Source organism: Triplophysa rosa, linkage group LG7 (genome assembly GCF_024868665.1).
Source record: "Triplophysa rosa linkage group LG7, Trosa_1v2, whole genome shotgun sequence".
Taxonomy (NCBI): domain Eukaryota; kingdom Metazoa; phylum Chordata; class Actinopteri; order Cypriniformes; family Nemacheilidae; genus Triplophysa; species Triplophysa rosa.
The window spans coordinates 7,008,748-7,029,873 of NC_079896.1; the positions used below are offsets into that span (position 1 = coordinate 7,008,748).

A 21,126-nucleotide genomic window follows, 5' to 3' on the forward strand; every position below is an offset into this window, starting at 1 on the left:
TATATTATATTTTCATATTATTTTTGTTATATATAAATATATACATATATTCTTTTCTTAAAACTATACATGCATGTGAATTTCTATATACATAATTATTATACACAGTACACAAGCTTATTATGTAAACAAAAACTTTTATTTTGCATACGATTAGTTACGAATAATCGTTTGACAGCTCTAAAATACACAATATAGTAACGGCTATAAAGATATTAATTCACCGCTTTTCTTCACTGCACAGTACCAATAAAGGACAACTCTCAGCTTTGAACTGAATGAATCTGATTAATAGAGTATTTCATTCATGTTAATATTAGTAGCCAGATAAGAAAATAGATTTGATTTTTGTTTGTTGTTTATTTTTTGTTCATTTTTAACAGAAAATGTTGCAGTTTCCTTACAAAGTGACTTTCAATGCTGTTTGGTATACATTTTTATCTGTCTGCGTGTTCCTTGACCTTTGGCGTTGTTAGAGCAACGCTGTACCAGTTGAGCTAACACTATTTAATGGTGCCCAGCAAGTAAACCTCCACCGCTCACACTTTCACTGCATGTTCGTTCACATGCTGTTTTTACAGTTTCTCTGTGTCATCCTCTGTGAGACGGCAACAGAAGGCGTGTGGCAATCCGAAGCTGTTGAATGTGACTTTCATGGAAAAAAGCACAAGCATTTCATTATGTAACCATTCAGCAAACTTGTTTACTGTTTAAAATGCAATGCATGATTGTTGACCTTCAAATATCTGCTGCCTGGCAATCTCCATTTTTTCGATCGATGGGTCGGATTCATTTTAGCAGCATCAAATTTCCTTGTTTGCTGTCAAATCTTGCAATTTTGGAAATAGGTCTTAGATTGACCGTTTTAATAAACTCATTCGTCAAACTGACACGGGTTAGACATTACAAAGAGATAATGAGCGTGTCGTCTTTTTAGTAATTACTGAAACGTAGTAGGGTAGTTAATATCAGTCCGGGACTTAAATATGATCAACCCAAGGACACTGCAATTCATTTTCTTCACTTTCCTGTTAACTCGCATATAAAACTGCATCTATAATGCCTTTAAAATTGTTTTTGCCCACTTGAGTTAAGTATGTCATGTCCAGTTACAATCACATGCCTAGGTACTGTATGAACCTCAAACCGTACATTAGTACACCTCTAATGTTTTCCTCACAGACCACACACACACAGACACACACACACAACGCTGGTATTTCAGATACACACTCGGATTCGTTTAGCCCCTGCCAGGGACATAAAAGCATTCTTTAACTGCCACTCAGTGCTGTTAAATTTTAATTAAATTCTAAAGTGTTAATGGCAGGAGCTATTTGATTCTCACTTATGACTATAAGCTATTACGAACTGAGCAGCAGATGGCCTGGTCCATTAGTCATCTATTACCCAGAGGGCAACACTTTGGCAACATGCATTGAACTGTATATTGCAAGTATCACCCAAACTCCTGTGCATATTGTTATTTTCATATACAAAACATAAGGTATGTTTCCAGTAGGGTGTTGGGGTTGCTTGCCATGGTACTGCTATGCGGATGCAAAGGCGTTCTAAGTGATTTTTAGCACGTTGCTAAGCTGTTACTAGGGTGTTGCTAAGTGGCGAGTTAATCCTTCTCTATAAATACTTGGGTTTAGGATTACTAAAAAATCCGAGGCAGTGGTAAGTGTGTGTTTATATACTCACATGTCTTGTACTACTATGTACTGGTGAGGTATAAGTCCATCAACGCCATTGTGCCGTCCCTCCCACCAGTCTTCAGACGCACGGTGATACAGCAAGAGGGACGCGCCTTTTTTAAAGGACAGCTCTCGAGGGGTACGACCCATGTAGTCAAACTTCGCGATGGCTTCGATCTGTTCCACCTCTGTGAGAGAGAGAGACAGGAAGAGTGAGGACTGGAGGAAAGGCTTTGTGCAGAGAACTGTCTCAGTAAATTTGCAGAGGGCTATAAAGGATGGAAACTGACTCCATTCGGTTGAACTACCAGCTGGTTTGTTGCAAGAAAAAAATACACCGACATGTGCATCATGTTCTAACCATGGGAGAAAGAAATAGTTTTGACTGAACGTGAAACCTGTCATGATTCTGATTAGCCTTGCGGCAGAATCATGACAGACCCACGTGTTTAGTGTGAGAGAGACATGGCATTGTTGTTTTTGGCGTGCCATTCGTTCTCTCGGGTCTCGTCTTTGTCCCCGCCCTCACGTTTCCTCATTATTGATTGTAAATTATTTCATTCCTGTCACCTGTTCCCTTCCTGATTTTCTCCTTATTTAATTCCCTCGTGTTCTCTGTCTTGTGCTGGTTCGTTTTGTTAGTTACCTTACCAAGAGATTTATGACGTCTGGTCATCCTGCTCTAATAGTTGAACTCTTAGTCATAGTCAAGTCGAGTCCTGTGTAGTTTGTCGAGTGTTTTTTGTAGTCTAGTTTAGTCATAGTTTATTGTTCCTGCCCTGTGTATCTTTATTACCTGTGTATGTTTATATTTTGAAGCACTACGGCGGCTGACACAGGACAAAGATGTTGTCACTTTTTCGCTTCTTTGCCGAAGGAGATAACATATTAACAAAACGCGCTCTGTAGAGCAGTTTGTCCGTTAAGGGCTACTGTAGAAACAACATGGCTAATTCCATGCAAGGGGACCCTTGGTTTAGAAATAGCTCATTCTAAGGTAGTGAAAACATAACAGAATAATATGCTGCCACAATGACCACATCGAAAAGGGTGTGAGCATTTACTATTGAAACACAGACCCACCCTGAGGACAGAATCATCACGTTAAGGTTATAAACAGCAAAGGAAACAACCTCATCTTTTATCCCATCAAGGCAAGATCCTCAGCTGCTAAAAATGCAAAGTGGACTTTATCTAAATCCTATCAAAACTGCCACCCAGCTTCCATTTAACATGACCACTATCATCACCACAGATCAGTTAACTCCCTTCAGCTCCCAGACACTGCCAGGGGGCGGGGGCAAACACATTTTGGGGTCACTCTGGGTTAAGAAGATATACAGAGCAAATCAGCGCTTGGCAGAAAATCTCCAAGTCAACTAGAAATATCAATCAGTTTCATTAGGGTCTCCATCCAGGGGTGAAATTAAACGCAGGCGTCGCACAGAAGTGGAAGGAAACATCAGAAATGGAAATGGAAAGATAGAAGATGTCTCAGAAAGTATGCATGTCGACTGATTGTTTCTATGGCGACTGAAACCGATTGGCTGAAGTCTAAAAATCTGATTGGGATTTTTAAGAATGTGTTGAAGGTTACAGCGCATGCGATGGTCCTGTTTTAGAGCTAAAGCGTGTGACTTTAAACTGATCTGAGGATGGGTTTCCAATGAGCCAATCAAATTCTAAAGAACAAAATCGAGCCACACCCTACATTTCATTTTGCAACCCAGAAGCTGTTTGACGCGGATATACGTCACAATTCTTAAAAAACAGTTGCAACTCAGGACGACTTTGAATACTGTATGAGTAATAGTGAGTAATAGTAATAGTGTTTTGCCTAAATGAGTATCGGCATCATTCCATATCGGTCGACCACTACTTTTCATCCATTGATTGAAGGTCGAAACTGAAACAAATCGCGTCTCCCTCCACGAGCAGCCAGCTGCATGCAAGAGATGCTATCAGTGATGTGTCTGGTGTTTTGGGTTGGGAACAGAGTGCAGCTCCATCAATCAGTTAATGAAGGGAGAAGAAGGAAATCCCAAGAGACCTGTTTTCTCACCCATGAACAAAGAGAGAGAGCGTGCTTGCGTGTGTGTGGCAGGGGACAAAGTGATAAAAAGCAAGGGAGGAGGCAATTAAGCCGTGAAACTGAGAAGAGAGATATAGTGCATAGACTACTAACACTGAGCCGATAGAGATATTTATGTCACGTCCTGTATGCAACCCTATTACTGGCATATGGATTATACTGTATTCTATTCTTTAAAAAATATTAAAGTATATGAACGATTCCATTATTTTCATAAATAACATCAGATTTGTTTGATAAATGATAAATCATTATTAATATTACGTACCTGAATATTACATGTTTCCAAAGTAGAATTGTTATGTATGTGTTTTTATATAGTTAAGGCTTTGTATAGACGTATCTAAATATGTTCCAGTTCAAAGACCAGGACTTCCCCCTAAAACTATGTTTTGGTTCTTGGCCACCACTGACTTCCATAGTAAGAAAAATAGCAATGGTAGTCAAAATTGTCCCAGAACTGTTTGCTTTCCTCCATTCTTCAAAATATCTTCTTTTGTGCTCAACAGAACAAAGACATTTATAAAGCAATTTTTCCTACTATGGTAGTCAATGGTGAGCAAGAACTGTATGGTTAGAAGCATTCATCCAAATATCTTTTTCTGTGTTCATCAGAACAAAGAAATTTACACAAATTTGGAACAACTTGAGAGCGAGTAAATAAAGACAGAATTTTCATTTTTGGGAAACTGTTCCTTTAACGCTGCTTTGGAAAAATATGTATTATAGAAAGTACTACACAAATACACTGAATTCAAATAAAAAAATATGTACGTGTGCTTCTCCTTTCTAATCTAGACAATACATGTACTGTATATATTTACATATGGTGAATGAACAGGAAGGGAGAACAAGAATAAAAGAAAATCCATCTTTTCTAAAACCTGGAATCATACATGATGCTTTATAAATCGGTGTTGCCAGGATTTAATTTAAGATCATCCCTCTTATCTCCCCATAGCCCACTAACCAATAAGAATGGAAATTGCCCTAAAGACACTGCTGTGATTGGCTGAGCTACACACCAATCATGAACAATATAATCTGGTATGTACAGTATTAAGTATTTATTTCTTTTAGTACAAAAACACACTCGTGTTGGCTGTGGGTGTATGAATGTTTTTTCATGGAAACTGTTTAGATCAAACTGAATATGACCCAGATTTCTCCAATGCCAGGTTTGACATCTGATTTCAATTGGTTGACACGCATGTGCATGCAAACATACAAGCCAAAAAGGTTAGCAACACTGCAATGCTAATCAGCACATCATCTTTCAAATACAGGGCAAAACAATGTGTCTTTAAAAAAAACGACATGCTTTTGGATTCCAAAGACTAGCATCTGACCGTGCTTCCATTGATTAACTAAACTAAACAAAACAAATCATAAATACAGAATTTTGCCTCTGGTTATATTCTGTTCTTGTTTTCCAAGACAATAAAACATAAAACCATGAGAGACGGTCGTGGGTGTGTATAAAGCAATGGATGAATGTTCAAATAAAACAAAAATAATCTTGCTATCGTCTGCGCCTACCGTCATCGCTAGTGTGCGGCTCAGTGCCATTGTCTGCTTCATCAATGGTGCCTGGTTCACTGTGAGGGCTGTCACTGTATGAACACACACACACACGCACGCACGCACGCACACACACACACACAAAAAGAAAGACAAAGAGAGAGGTTGAAGAGCACAGTAAATAGTCGACCATGGTACATGTAAAACAAAGCAGTGCATTAGTCACATGATTTTGCAAATATGATTTTGTTACATGATTTTTGCAAATGATAGTATAAACAGGCTTTCCAAAGTATTTCACTAAATATAACGTAAACAGAGTTAAGAAATAAGTACAACACTTAAGCCACCGCTGGCTTTCCTGTAAGAATGATGACATTCCTGAGAAACATCAAAATCCAGCTTAAGTCCTAGAGCTCACCAGTACTCCTCTCCTCCAGTCATGCATTTCTCATAGACAGGACCATCCAGCTCCCGGTGGCTGGGGAAGATGACCTCATTGTGGATAATGATGGTCTTGATGACCTCATTAACTTGAGCCTGGCAGGCCACGGGGTCCTGACCGTCCGGAATGGGCATCAGAGTGGGCCCGAAACAGATGGCTAGGTTATACGGGTCCATCATGTTCTCATCACTGTACTGGGACAGACTAAGAGATAAAAGAAAGAAAGTGTGAAAATAATGTCTATTTATGTTTCAATGCGTTAAATGTGATGTGTCAGCAAAAAATGAATGGTTTCCCAAATATTCCTGTCGTCTGATAAACAGATAGTCCCGTTCCAAATTTAAGCCTTCGGTTAAGTCAGTGTTTTCACTTTGCTTAGTATTTAATAAGCCACTGGAACATAGCCTTGACACTTCAATTCGTAGGAAAATCAATCTACGAATAGCTTTTATAAACTTGTCTCATTAATCTTTGCTCATGGAAAAAGTATCATTGCTATTATTGTTCCTTATACAGAAACTGTTCCACATTAGCATGCGTCACCACAAAAAGTTGTGGATGAAAAAAATCTTTCTGTAGGCACATCTTTCACAGAGTGAAGTGTTGCTAGAAAATGCACAACTCCCCATAAATGTTGTATTCAGTAGCCGGTTCTGTCTTTGTTATGATTTAAAACGTGCACACAAAATCATTCTTACAATTCAGCAACTGTATCTTGCATTCCCTAATGAAGTGATTACTTGAATAAATGAAATTACAAGCCAACTGGCCAGCAACTCCTTTTAATCCACTAACCGAAGCCAATTTTTAATTGCATTGGACACGTTTTTGATCCTGGGCGGAAGGAATGATTGGGAAACTTATTTGGAAATTCTGATTGGTGCACACTTCATCTTTAACTTCAAATCTGTCTCTTACACTTCTCATACAGTATCTTATTTCAGCTGTCTATTTCAATACATCCATCCATTACTCTGTCCTAGAGAATTCAGCTTTGTGCACAGTGCATTATCTTTCAATAGAGAGACTCATTCAGTCTCTCATTGGATGTTCTTCTGAATGCTCTAATGAGTCACAGCTGCGAGAGCTGCAGACATGAAAAACAAATGAAGGGGGGAATTCATATGGAAAACTTCAAATTTTTGTCCGGTCGGGATGGGAGCGATGAAGCATCAATAAAAGGCCAGCAGAAGGGGACAGGTGAAGTAAAGAGTAAATATCCTCCAAAGCACTCCTTGATAGACAGGGTCATAAATTAGCCTGGAATTGAGGGGGGCTGTTGAATAGCGCTTTGTAAACAATGAATGTCTTTGCTTGTGAGTGCTACTATTCATAAATGCTGATTTGCTAGATTGACAGTCTAAAGACAGAGATCATTTTGAGGCGGTGTCATAAAATTACATATTAGACTTTTAAAGGGCTCATCGGATGAAAATCAGACTTTCCCCGTTTAAGTGCCCCGATGCATCTACCAACTCAAAAAACGTGAAAAACAAGAACCCAGTAAGTTTGATTGTGTGAGCCTTTCCCTGCAAAGCATGTGAGAAATCGAGCCATTCAGATTTCGCGCCTGTTGTGACGTAGAGGGAGGCTCTTATTATAATGTTACCACCCCTTTATCTACACAATTCCACCCACGGCGCTTAGACGTTTAAAATGAAACTAACCGCAGAGGAGTTCAGGAAATACAATTTAGCTAAACGATTGCCATGGCAGTCCTACACGTGTGTTGTGTTGACATGCCGGACGGAAGGGGGGGTGCGCTGCGCTGTAACTCATTACCATTTAAAGAGACATGCACCAAAAGGGTTGCTGTGAGCATAGCTGTTTTTGACGAGGCAAAAAGGGTTTTGTTTACACAGCCATTGAGTGTTTTTAAACAAAATATGTTCCAGACATTTCATGAAGACCCTAATAAATCATACAAACTTGTTGAAAGTGCTCATCAAATGAGTCCTTTAAGTGCATATAAAGTATATCACCCTGATGCGAAGCAGTTGAAATATAAAGCTTACTGATTTAGGAATGCAAACAGGTATCTCATGACGATGATGACGGTACGAGGAAGGGTGACTATTATTTGCTGGATGTGGTGAGCTCTCTCCGCTGACAATTCGAGCTCTGAAACGAGAAAGAAAAATCAACAATTGTGCGATATACAAAGAACACAAAGTCAATATTAACTATGACCTCCATAGCAAGACTGAGTACTTTTTATATTTTCGTGCACACAGACAAATTACTTCGCCAAGTAGCAAGAAAACAAATCAAAGATAAAGTCAGCCTGCAATAAGGCCATACAACAATCACAAAACAGCAATCTCTGATCTCATATCAGGCTGGAACATGCCAGTGATATTTTGACCTATATTAAATGAATCTCTGCTGGAGATGAAGGCAACACTCACTGACGGTGGACATGAGATCTAAGAAGCGTTCCTTAGGGAATAGGGGGTTCTCCAGGCCTCTAAAGTAGAGCTTCAGAACACCTGCCACTGAGTTAATGTCGTGATCGCTCTGATCATCCACCAGTGGATCTTCTCCTGAAATACATGGTTGTGAAATGTTAGGCGGCTGCTGGAGAACACGACCATTATTTACAACGACTGTTATGGAAACCAGAGCTGAATTGATGGCAAATTTCTGTATGAAGCTACTATGCTTCCATGACATGAGAATGTAAAAATATCACATTTTTAAGAATATGCAGTATAAATATTTACATTTATTTATTTAGCAGATGCTTTTTTGCAAAATGACAAATGAGAGAGCATTTAACATTTTATATGCAAACTATAGACTACTTCACAAAATGTAAAAACAGATCATGTTTCATTATTTATTTAAGTTTAAAAAATCTTTCAATCCAATTTAAGTTTATTTACGTAGCGCTTTTTACAATGTTGAAGTAACAAATTGCATTGTTATAAAGCAGTGTTGTCATTTGCAAAAGTTAATATAATGTAAGCAGTCTCCCTGTGAGCAAGACAACACAGCAACGGTGGCAAGGAACCAAAACTCCAATGACGAATAAATGGAGTAAAAAACTTGGGAGAAACCAGTCTTAGCCGGGACGGCCAGTTCTCCTCTAAAATCGTACATATCCATTTAAATCTTTAAAATATTTGTTTAACAATTTAAGTCGATAATGAAAACTTCTGTTGGTTTTATTTTGTTCAAACGTTTTCACAATGTTAAAAAACTGAAACAGGAAGTTCTTCTGGACCAGCGCTGTTTACATCTTCTGAAGAGGTCTATACTTTAGTACACACTACAGTAATGCAAAACATTATTTATCCTTTTACAACATATCAATAAATACGTGCAACGAGTAAGATAGGGTAACAGACTATATTCGGTTTGTATTTGCAAACATAAATACAGTAGACTCCATATGTGCATCTATCTATTTGTTTAACAGGAGAGCTTCTTACAGTACATCAAACCCTGCTGTCATATTTCATTTCCCAAATGTTATTTACACCGTGTGTTCTCAATAAACATCAGAAGTGCGGAAGAGACAAATTCACAGCTTGGAAAACACAAAGAATGAAACATGATTACTGTTTGTCTTGAAGCGACTAACCTCTCTCAAACGAGTTTTTAATATCGTTCACTTCCACCTGAGATCCAGGAACTCGGAATATGCCTTGCTGTTGCAGCCCTGACAGGGGAAAATAAAAAGAAACACAAGGCCCAAACTTGTCAGGGTTTGACATCGCATTATTTCAGCCGCACGGTTTTCAGGCAATCTGAAAACAAGCTGCATAGATTCCGTTTTTTGACGCAGCCTGTTATTTTGGGACATGTGGCTTTTGTTAAAGGGGTTTTAATCATTAGCATAAGATATACTGAAATAAAAATAAGCTACAGTAGATCACGCTGAGCCTGTTATCAGTCGTCTTGTCTTAACTTGACATCTGTAAAAACCTATAGTCTTATGACCAGCAGGCGGTAAATAATAAATCACCAAAGGATGTTTAGCAGCCAAACTGATGTCATTCCTTCAATTTACTGTCTTGAGTTTTATCCTGACAGATGGACTTTATATGGAACTATTTGCAGAGCGTCACGGGATCACTAAAACTTACAACAGATGAGTTCTTATTCAAATCAGCATCTGTGTCTGTTTCAGGTTCAGCGTGTAGGGCCTTCTCTGAATGACAAGAGCTCGTGTTGTTTTTCGAGAGCTCTCTAATGGTTTCCAGTAGATTTCACGTCAGCACGTTCAGCTGAAATCAATTAGTGACCTTTCCTTGAACCTCTTACCATATAGATTAATGTACCGAACGCAGCTCTCCACCACGACAGGAATGGGTTGACCTGAATCCTGAAAGAAAACAAGCATTACACAATGGTATCAATTTTAGAGCAGTGCCTGAAAGTCTAATGGTCTCTAATGCAAAATAAACACATACTGTATGTATCGTATTTATGTAACATCAGAAAATGTGTCATTAATGTATAAAGGTGCCCCAAGTAACGTTGCCTTTATTCGTTTGTGTTTGCTATTCTGCTTTGAAGATGTAAATGTACGTTTTTTGTCTTCTCATTCTTTAAGGGGATGGTTCAACCAAAAATGAAAACTCTGTCATCATTTACTCACCCTCTTGTCATTTCAAACCTGTTTGACTTTCTTCTGCAGAGCACACGTCTATTGTTCGGACACAAAACCATTGCAAGTCAATGGGTACCGCCGTTATTCGGTTTCCAACATTCTTCAAAATATCTTTTGTGTTTTAAATGACAAGAAGGTGAGTATACAGTATAATGACAGAATTTTCATTTCCAGGTAAACTTTAATCCCAGTGTAACATGCAGACACAATTGTAGGTAAGCCATTTATAGGTTATTATTCCCCAAAATCGGAACCATGTGGTTTTGTGACTTTAAAACATTGATCTTTGTTTGAGCATCCAGTGCGATACAACACCATTGGCTCAATTAATGGAGTTTGTCCAACCAATGACAGACGGGGTGTGTTAGGAAAACTCATTCGCAGTGATGGAGAAATTACATACTTCAGCTTTGTGAGCAATTAACTTTCAACTTTTTAAAGAGAAATTTATTAAGAGCACCTTTAAACAGGTATGCGTTTTACAATTTCAAAAGCTTCAAAAACAAACATTTATTAGTAGTTTTAGTAGAGAATAAAGCAAAGCATTAAGCGTATCTTTCCCCAAGAGCGTTTCACAATAAAAAAAAAACATTAGCGGTTCAGTCAGGGTTGGAGCAGGACTATAATTATTAGAAACATTTCTGCTACTCACACAAGGTCAATACAGAAAACTTTTGCGGTTTGTTTTTGAACTCTTGGGGAAAGAGGCAATGGCGTGCCATTGAAGTGAATGCATTACAGTGCTATCTGACAAAAAAAAGACAGTCCATGCCTGGCCCTATTCTAAAGTACCTGGTTGCGGGTACGAGCATTCCGTCTTCCCCTAGGACAAAAGCAGCGTAGAGCAGAGCAGCGTGAAAAGAGTTGAAAGATTCACAGTTAGAGAGGAAGTGACTACGGAATCGCCATGGAGACGACAGTGTCGCCGTGGTGACTGGGTAGAATAGCATTAGGGCAGCTGCTGGAATGGCTTTAGGTGCAGCAAAGGGAGGCGTGAGGAAAACATGATGTCCCTTTAGTTCATTATTTTATATTTTAAAATATATGGCGCTAGCAACGCCAAGGTCATGGGTTCGATCCCAGGGGATTGCACATACTCAGAAACAATGTATAGTATAATGCAATGTAAGTCGCTTTGGATAAAAGCGACTGCCAAATGCATAAATGTAAATGTACTGTATCTTTAAACAAGTTCTAAAATTAGTCAAGCCCTTAAATGCATAAATTAAGTATTTTATTTCGAAACTACTTGAACGGGGGGCATCACATGCCACCCTTTTTATCTGCATCATCGCCACCTGGTGAAAGACTGACTGAAATTAACAGGAGCAGGTAGAGGGCGTGGGGGCATGAGTCAGTGGTAGGAAAAGATAAGAGACAGAGCTTGTCAGCTATCCCTCCAGCCCACTAGGGGGCGCCACAGTCGGTTAATAAACTACCTTAATGAAACTCTCCAAATTGCCATTAAACAGCTTATGGTTATAGATGGAGCGAGGCCTTGGTTTCCTCAATTTCTGTGGTTTTGGGGGAAGGGTTGGGGGTCTGAAGAATAAAGATGGTTAGGTGGAACAAAAATACAAACACAAACAAACCTAAAATTATACATCCTGTATTATATTCCATAGCAAAATTTCATTGCGATATCTATGCACTCATGCTTTTAACGTACTAACTTATGTCTCAGCAGAGGTAAAGGCCTATAATAAGGGGGTTTAAATAAGCAACAGTCATTCATTGTTGTTTCTAATTACATCCTAATGCGTTTGACCTCAAATTAACCAATACCAACTGCGGGGAGTTTTCTACTCCCTAAAGGTGCCAGAACTGGCCCCTTATTAAAACATTTAGCTATGGAAACATAATTGCTGTTGTGACAGGCTGGTAAATTTAATCATACTGGAAAATGACATGGCTTAATACTATGGCTGTAAACTTGAGGGCATAGCGCATGCTGTTGTTTATATTTGCTTATTAATCATTAACAAGATGGAAGGTTGTTTTCAGTGGAAATAAATGCCACATTGAAAAACATACAAAGGCAACAATCCTAAAAAGAGATCTTGACCAGTTACTACTTCACTAGTTCAGGTCTGAAAAGCATGATCAACAATTATGTGAATGCAAATGCTTCAAACTAATCTCCATTTCACACATTGCGTTTTAAAATTTCATCATTCGTATTCATAACCCAATGCAAATGTGTTGCATTCTCAGCGCCGCCACAAGGGGCAATAGTTTGACCATTAGCATAAATGCATAAGAAAGTATAGATAACATAATATCTTGTTGAACATGTTAGTTGAGCTTTCGACAGATTTATAGGTTTCATGGTGCAGACATCTGAAGCACACTCTATCGCCCCCTTGAGTATTTTGAGGTTTGTTACCGCCACAGTGATGCAAGTACACTTGCAATGCATAAGTCAAGCAATCACAGTTGTGTTTTCATACTTGTGTATATCAAGTCCATGAAGCCTATGTTTTATAAGCATCGTGGACTTGACATTTCAAAATAAAGGCCTTATGAATATACATCTGAACACTGGTGTGTGTCAACCAACTGAGAGGTTAGAACGGGTGCAGATGTACAGATGATGCTCTGCATCTGTTTATCATGAAAGCAGTATCCTCAGCATTATTAGACTGTCTGAGGACATTCTGGACAAGCCAGCGTGAGCCGAATCCTTGCCAGTGACAGCTTGAGGACAAACCTCTATCTGACCGTTGTGCAATATCTCTGTGGGCTGCCAAAAACTTTTATTTGTCCTTTTTGGGTTGTACCATGGCTTGTTATGGGTTTATGAGTTGTTTTATCAGCTGAAGTCGCAGCAAATGGACTGACTAAAATAGATTTTTCCAAGTACAAAATAACTGAAATATCACACAGCTCTATACAAAGCAGCAAGAATTAAATCTTTTCCCTTCCTGATTTTAAGTCAGTTCATGAGGGGGAAGGAGAAATGGGGGAATCTTAATTCACATCAATCTTACCTTGTAGTTCCACATTCGGCTCTTTCTCCTGGAAATGAGAGAGAAAAGAGGGAGGAGTCAGAAACGGCATTATTAGTATGATCTCATGCAGGGCGTTCTAAAGCTCAGTCAGATTGCACTGATGGCTATGGTGAGAGTGGCCAGCCCCATTGAAGGAGAGATGAATGGCCGAGCAGCCACACTGCGACTGAGACAAAGAAGAGCACTGGTCACCGTAGAAACCTCGGAAGGACCTTGTGGGGTGTCAGACGGATCACAGAAGGGACCTAAATAAGCGTGTGTGTGCGTGTTTGTGTATGAGAACGAGTAAGTGTGGGTGTATGGGGGGATTGCTTCACACACTGGCAACAATGACTGACGTTTGTGACGGCTCACTAAATCCTTTTTCTCAATCTCAAGCCTACCCAAAAGGGTCCCCTACTATCAATACAATGAAGGCAGTGAACAACATACAACCCCACAAACCAAAATACGCAGGACATTCACAAAAATGTATCAGAATGTTTTAACATCAGTTTTTCCAGGGCCGAATTTTAACAAGATTTGAAAAAAATAAAATTTTAGTGAATTTGGACCCAATGTTGAATGTTGTGGCTGGTAAGGCATTGGTGGGTGTTGCTACGCAGTTGCTAAGGTGTTCAGAGTGGTGTTTAAGGTGTTGCTATGTGGTTACTAGCGTGTTCTTTGGGGTTGCCTAGAATGCTGTTAGGTTGTTGATCACCATCTTTGGTCAAAAATGTAGAAGTTGAAAATGTAGATGATTTATGTTATAATGTATCGAGTATCAAGCCTCCAAGTGCTATGCATATGTCAAAAATATAGCATGATTTTCTGCATTTATGGTTTAAGAATATAAAATATGCCCCCAAGCAAATCTCGAGCATTTCCACCCCCGAATATATGGGATTTTTTTGCTGTACTGTCAACTGGCAAAATATGAGCTAGATCGCTTGGAGAGGTAAACACATCTTTCTTTAACAAGCCAAGCAATTTGAAGAATACGTTGTGTCCCTCGCACAGTGCGGGATCATTTACATGAGAAAACGTGAAAAATAGTTGTAGTAAAATGTGTATAATAATGCTACAATACAAAAATATTTTACCATTCTATTTATCCTAAAAACTTGGCAATGGAAGAATAAAACAGTAATTTGGACTATTCCTCAAAACAGGAGGTTAAAAGCCAAAGTAAAGTCGTAATTTTATGTGGCGCTATACAATGACAATAAAGGCTTCAAATCTAACGACAACACAACCGTTTGCTCACTCTCAGTCATTTCCAATCCAGCCAAAAACACCCAAATTACCATCTCGAAAGCACCTGTCCATGTCTTCACATAATGCAAACGAAGCTCTCCGTCCAATTCTGAAGCGCCATGTAATGAGGTGGAACTACAGATGTGTCTACATAGGGTCTTCAGCGATGTGAAGTGGCCCTCAAATCATTTCATTTCATTAAATCTGCATATCAAATGAAGTGGTTCCAGTTTGCGTTTGCTTGCCCTCTAAAATCATTCCAAACACTAATATAGCCTTTTGTCCTGACAGCTGAGGGGTTAAAAAAAGATTCAGAGTCCCTTCCAGAGCGCATTCACATTTCTGCGAAATCTCTTTTTTAAGACACTTCGGTTATGCAGATGCTTGGAGCACATTCGTGATACTCATTTAAATGTCCATTTAGGCCAGGTGGCTGGTGGCATGGCAACCCTTGATAACATTAAAAGATGTGCCAAACTAATTGGCTTAATGGATCTAGGATCAATTAAGTGAAAAATTAAAAACATGGGCGGAACCTGCTGCAACCGTATGTGCCAAACTCATGTATATGCACCACGGATACACACGCACACACACCTGAGCTCCAAACCGCTTTGTGTGTGTGATGTTAATCAGCCAATGATGTCAAGAGTAAATGAGCACACAGAGACTGGTGGGGGCTGGAGAGCAGGACTGGTCAACAATCATATTAGTGGATGGCTGGACTCAGCTGTGCCGTCCCACAGCAGGCCGCCATTAGATCGCGAGCTACCGCACATGCAGCTGCCGAAATACGCCCCCCGGGTGCTGCCAGCTGATTGATTGGGCGTAAACTGCCCGTAACCGAAGTGACAAGAGGCCTTGTGGGAAATGTGGCCGTGAAAGCGGGGTCTCTATAATGATCTGACAAACACAAGATTCACGCGTAAAGGAACACTTTGGGTATTTTTCACAATTTTGTCTGTGGACCCCATCTGTGCCATTCTGTCAATTACCAAACACAATAATTATCGGTTTATTGCTCAGCTTCCAAAAATGGCAGAAATAAAAATACATAAAGTGTTAAAGCACTTTATTTATGTAAATTACAATTTCTATGATGTTAAAGGGACAGTTCACCCAAAAATGAAAATTCACATCATCCAAAACTGTATGCCTTTTTTTTCTTCTGCCAAACACAAAAGAAGATATTTTGAAGAATGTTGGTGACCAAACAATTTTGGACACCATTGACTTCCATTGTATGGACACAAAACCACTATGACATTTCTCAGAATATCTTCTTTTGTCTTTTCCTTTTTGGGTAAACTATCTCTACTTTGGGTAAACTTTTTTGTGTACTATATTCTAAAATAATGCAAAAATACTGTTCATTAGCAACAAATTCAGATTTTGGATCCAACTGGGACCAAAGTTTCATCCAGACAGTTTCATTCCAGACATTTAACATGCTGGCAATGCTGACGCTCACTATTTCCACAGAACGGAGAGAAGCTTATTTAATAAAGCGACTGCTCACCTTCCCCCAGGGTCTGCTTCAGCAGGTCATGCTTGGCCTGCAGTTTAATGATGAGGTTGCTGCCGTTCAGGTACTCCTTGAATTTCTGCGGACACAGATAAAGGCGTCAATGAGCTAATGATTTTAATAGGATGTGACTGAAACAGTGGACTGATGTCTGCTGCGGGCAACAGAGAACAGATTTCGCCGTACTTTGCACGCCACAAATTTAATCTGTTCCAATAGGAGGATTTAATTTCCGTCTCATTGGCGAGGCATGGGTGCTGTCGCCAATGTTTTGAGGCTTCGTGTGTGATGCGTTTGGACAGAGAGATAGGACAGGATGGGTAAACTTTCATATCGGTACGCGCAGGTGATGAGAACCACGTAATAAAAGATTTACAGATAGCTCAGAGATCCTGGAGACCAGGTCCCCAAGGGTCTCTATAAAAAGAAGATATGAGAATTTTATCAAACAAACTTTGAAGTAACTACTCTGTTCCGAAACCTAATACACTGCCTACAATGTTTCAAAAGATAGGATCTTAATTTTGAGTAATATAGCCGTGGAAACAAATAAGAGACCATTCCATATTTTCATTTCGAATCGCCATTTCTAGATGTATTTTGGCTATTCCAGTCCAGTGTTTGTTGAATTTCAACAAAATCAAACCTCTGGAGTGATAAAAAGTGCAATGTGAAATACTGACATCATGACAAGACACATGAAACTGTGCTAAAAATCGAGGTCATCACATAAAAAAAATAATTTTAGAACTTTTTCTAAATACATGTACAAATATGACTATTGTATTGCTTAAAAGTGAATATGAACTTTTTTCTTTGCTGTATTTGAGGTCTGAAAAAATACAAAGCATATTTTCTGTTATTTTGATCGGTTTCTCCAGTGTTCATTTTCTGCAAAAAAAAGCAACAATAAAATATATATTTTTATTTGAAATTTGGGAGAAATATTGTTAGTAGTTCACAGAATGAAACAAAAATGATCATTTTACTAAATCACATAACTATACATAGTTAATTTTAAAATGAGAAAAACAGTCTCTGAAATGGTCTCTTAATTTTTTCCGCGGCTGTATATAAAGTTTGTTTATAATCATGTATGTGATTTTACATTTCTCTCACATGTGATCCACCATATTAAGCAGAGATACTCCCATACATCGGCCAATAATCAGTATCGCCTTTTTTTTTAATGATCAGGGACGATGTATCCTGTCAATCAAAAGAGGACAGAAAAATCCAATGAATTTGTGCTAGGTCAATAGAAAATGTTCAGAAACATCACCAGTTTGATGTTAAATATTAATCGTCATTATATGAATTAATAACATTCAGAAAGTTAAGAAATATTAATTCAATCTTCAGAATCGGAATCGGCAGATTTCACTCTGAATTATCGGCTATCTGTGTTCGGTGGAGAAATTTAGTATTAGTTCACCTCTAATATTAATATTCATATACTGTAAATAAAGAACTACATAAAGTCTCGTTGCTTATTGGCTGAAAAAATAAGGCCACTCACAGTGAAGTAGAAGACTTCCGTCTCCTGCTGATTGGCTCTTCTCTTAGCGATGTTTAACTTGCTCATGTAGCTCTCGGAAGCCACCGATTTAATGGACTCTGTGGATCGGCTGTGCTGGAAGGCGTCTGACACATCAAAGTCCTCCACCGTCAGCATGTCTTGTAAGGTCTGCATGGTTGCATCCAGGGTCTTGCGTACCTAATTAAAACACAGCGGGGATGAGCCGAAAAAGAGGTCAGTGTGAACTTTGGAGTACAGGTTATATTTAACTTTCTGAAAGTTTGACAGTGACATACTGTAAATGACAAGAACTGACTTTGCGATGGTACAAAAATGGGGCTGGATCAAACATACAGCTCTGACCGAGATCACCTACTTTCATCAGCATATATTTTATACAAGTTGTAGATTTTTCAATAACAACTTTGTGGAATATAGTTCTGGCATTAAAAAACATGTAGCACTTTTAAATGAAATTTTCTGTGCCCACATTTGCTTAAAAAGCACGTAATAACAGGCACTTGCCATATTGAAACCCACAATGCGATCTTAAGAACATTGAGATATAAAAACATATTAAACTTCCATACAAGTATAACAGACAAAAAAAGATTGTGTTAAATGTGCTTCACCGTAACATCTGCAATAACAGCTACGTGTCATTTTTTTACATTTAAGCTCACAGTATTAAATGTGTTGCTGCTTCTCTGTGTCATATAAAACCAGATTGGAATGTTTATGCAGGTAGAGCTTTTACAACCTTTGACTGAGCAACAGCTCAGACAAAACAAAACAAATGTGTGCAGAGCCATTTAAAAAAGTCATTGATTCCAAATCACAAGTGACCTTTAAGCAAATACTGCAATGCTGAATACAGCTCAGAAACGTCTTAAACGTCTGTACCCCAAGCAATCCCCAATGATCTTTTCGAGGTCGGATTCTATTCGACCCTGGGTTTAAAGATCACTCACAGCAATGTCTGAAAATGAGGATTGTGTGAATGCTATAGGGACCCGTGTGTAAATTGGCCGTGGGCTCCGGCTGCGTAGCTCGCAAATTAATGTGGCACATTCCCTTCATGACACAAAATCATCCATTACAAGCTGGTTATGAGACGCAAAATGATAAGGGCAAGATGAAGTCATCAATACACACAAACGGCAGCTATTATAAAATCCATTAGCACCTGCATACACTTAGTTGCTCGGTAATGTGCCCGAGTTGTATTCTGCTCTCCAAAGACACCGAATTACCCTGACCAAAGACTAAACATGGAGATAACTGTTTAATCCCAAAAGAAACGCACCGTTACCAGATGAAAATGCTAAAAATACACTCGGAGTTCCCAGGAAAGACAGACGAAATTGCAATGAGTGTGATTGCTAGGCTGAAGTATTCTCTGGAGCGCTTCAAAAACACCAGAGAAGAAATGTGCACGATTAAAGCTAAGGGCTCGATGAGTGCTAAAGACTCTCTGCAGTCTTATGAGTTAAACCAAAAAAAAGTTGACGGATTATTAAAGTGAGCAGGTGTAGCATCCATATGTGTAAATGAAGCTGTACAGTTTCTGAAGCAATTGGTGGCAACAGTGGGATCTGTAAACTGTACTGTACTGAGATATTAAAGCAAAATCTGTCAGGTAAATTCAACATGAAATGTCATTCACAACCTATTTTACTTCTATAATTGTACATTTTTACATAATATACTATTAATACTACTAATAATACAGAGAATATTTAATATAAAAAATGTAATTTAAGATTAATTTGATTTTAAATCATTAAAGATTACGAAGCCAATTTACTTTCTTTGAAATAACATCACCAACAGCACCAATGAATCATGCACAATAAGATGAGAAATGAAGAGTTTATTTGCAAAAACAGTTAAGTCCATTTTTTTAAATGTTAAAAATCAGGGCCCGTATTCATGAAAAACCTAACGCAAAGAGTTGCTCCTATTGACAAAATTCTAAGAAAATTCTTAGACATGTGGGCGTTTCCTCTTAGAATTACAGAAAAGATCCTAGTAACGAAAAAAGTCATTCATAAAGCATCTTAACCCTTAAAAGAGATCTTAAGGTCCAAAATTTTAAGAGTAGCGAGGAGGACTTTTAAGAGACTTAAGAGTTTCTTTAGCAGCAGAGAAAATGGACGAAACACGAAAAGTGAGAAGAAATGTGTTGCAATGCATGTCAATTTCCATATTACTTTAAAGGTTTATCAGATTTTTTATTTGTGTTGTTTTTTGTGTGTGTTTGTGTTCAACTTTTGATTATCTTGGTTTTGGTTTTCTTGTAGCTGCTTTGATGCAATGCAAATTGTAAAAGCGCTATCAAATAAAATTACATTGAATTGAATGACAGTGAGTTAATAAGACACAACACATTAGATGTTTGTGACCGATCCTATTAGAGACACGCTAACATCTCCAAGACAGCGCAGAAATGCCATAGCGCCAGAAATAGAAGTAATCACTACATTAACATATTTAGGAACTGGAGAAATGCAGCTCTGCAGCAGAGATGATTCGGTTCTGTCGCAACCTTCTATAGTGATCACACAAACAATTACAGCTCTTACAGAAACTTATTGTGTCACTGCTCATTTTCTATCAATACGTTGACATTAACAGCATGGTAAATAAAAAAATAAAGAAAGAATATTTATATATATATACTGTATATATATACAGTGAGGGAAATAAGTATTTGATCCCCTGCTGATTTTGTAAGTTTGCCTACTTACAAACAAATGAAGGGTCTATAATTTTTATGGTGGGTTTATTTTAACTGATAGACACAGAATATTAAAAAAAATCAGGGGGAAAAAATGTTATATAAAGGTTATAAATTGATTTGCATTTCAGTCAGTGAAATAAGTATTTGATCCCCTACCAACTAGCAAGAATTCTGGCTCCACAGATTGGTTATGTGCCTATATGGACCACAGATTAGTCCTGTCACTTTAAGAAAGTACTCCTAAATCAGCTTGTTATGTATATAAAAGATGCCTGCCAACAGAATCTGTATCTTCCAGTTCAACCTCTCCAACACCATGGTCCAGACCAAATAGGTTTTAAAGGATGTCAGCGACAAGATTGGAGACCTGCACAAACCTTGAATAGGCTACAGACAGAAGCTTGGTGAGAAGGAGACAACTGTTGGTGTGATTATTTGGAAATAGAAGATATACAAAATAACTATCAAATGCCCTTGTTCTGGAGCTCCCTGCAATATTTCCCCAATGGGGTAAAGATGATCATGAGAAATGTTAAAGATCAGCCCAGAACTACACGGAAGAAGCCTGTTAATGATTTCAAGACAGTTGGGAACACAGTTAGCAAGCAAAACATTGGTAACACATTGGTAACACGCTATGCCACAGTAGACTGAAATCCTGAAGCACCCGCAAGGTCCTCCTGCCCAAGAAGGCCCGCCTGGCTCGTCTTAAGTTT

General features: G+C 38.5%; 1 protein-coding gene across 3 annotated transcripts in view; it reads right to left on the bottom strand.

The window, feature by feature from the left end:
• srgap3 (SLIT-ROBO Rho GTPase activating protein 3) overlaps positions 1–21,126 on the bottom strand; it is an 82,083-nt gene that overhangs the window by 9,661 nt on the left and 51,296 nt on the right. For 2 of the 3 annotated variants that reach the window (XR_008963227.1, XM_057337452.1), the window contains exons 9-19: positions 17,668–17,865; positions 16,143–16,227; positions 13,367–13,394; positions 11,816–11,918; positions 10,028–10,088; positions 9,345–9,422; positions 8,167–8,301; positions 7,774–7,879; positions 5,735–5,962; positions 5,332–5,405; positions 1,708–1,888 (exon numbers count right to left, since the gene is read on the bottom strand). Coding sequence is in view for 2 of the 3 variants with exons in the window: in XM_057337452.1 (XP_057193435.1) it covers positions 1,708–1,888; positions 5,332–5,405; positions 5,735–5,962; positions 7,774–7,879; positions 8,167–8,301; positions 9,345–9,422; positions 10,028–10,088; positions 11,816–11,918; positions 13,367–13,394; positions 16,143–16,227; positions 17,668–17,865 (1,277 nt within the window). In the remaining variant the exon portion in view is untranslated. Of the gene's footprint in view, positions 1–1,707; positions 1,889–5,331; positions 5,406–5,734; positions 5,963–7,773; positions 7,880–8,166; positions 8,302–9,344; positions 9,423–10,027; positions 10,089–11,168; positions 11,200–11,815; positions 11,919–13,366; positions 13,395–16,142; positions 16,228–17,667; positions 17,866–21,126 lie in introns of all 3 variants that reach the window. The other variant, XM_057337453.1, reaches the window with a different exon arrangement.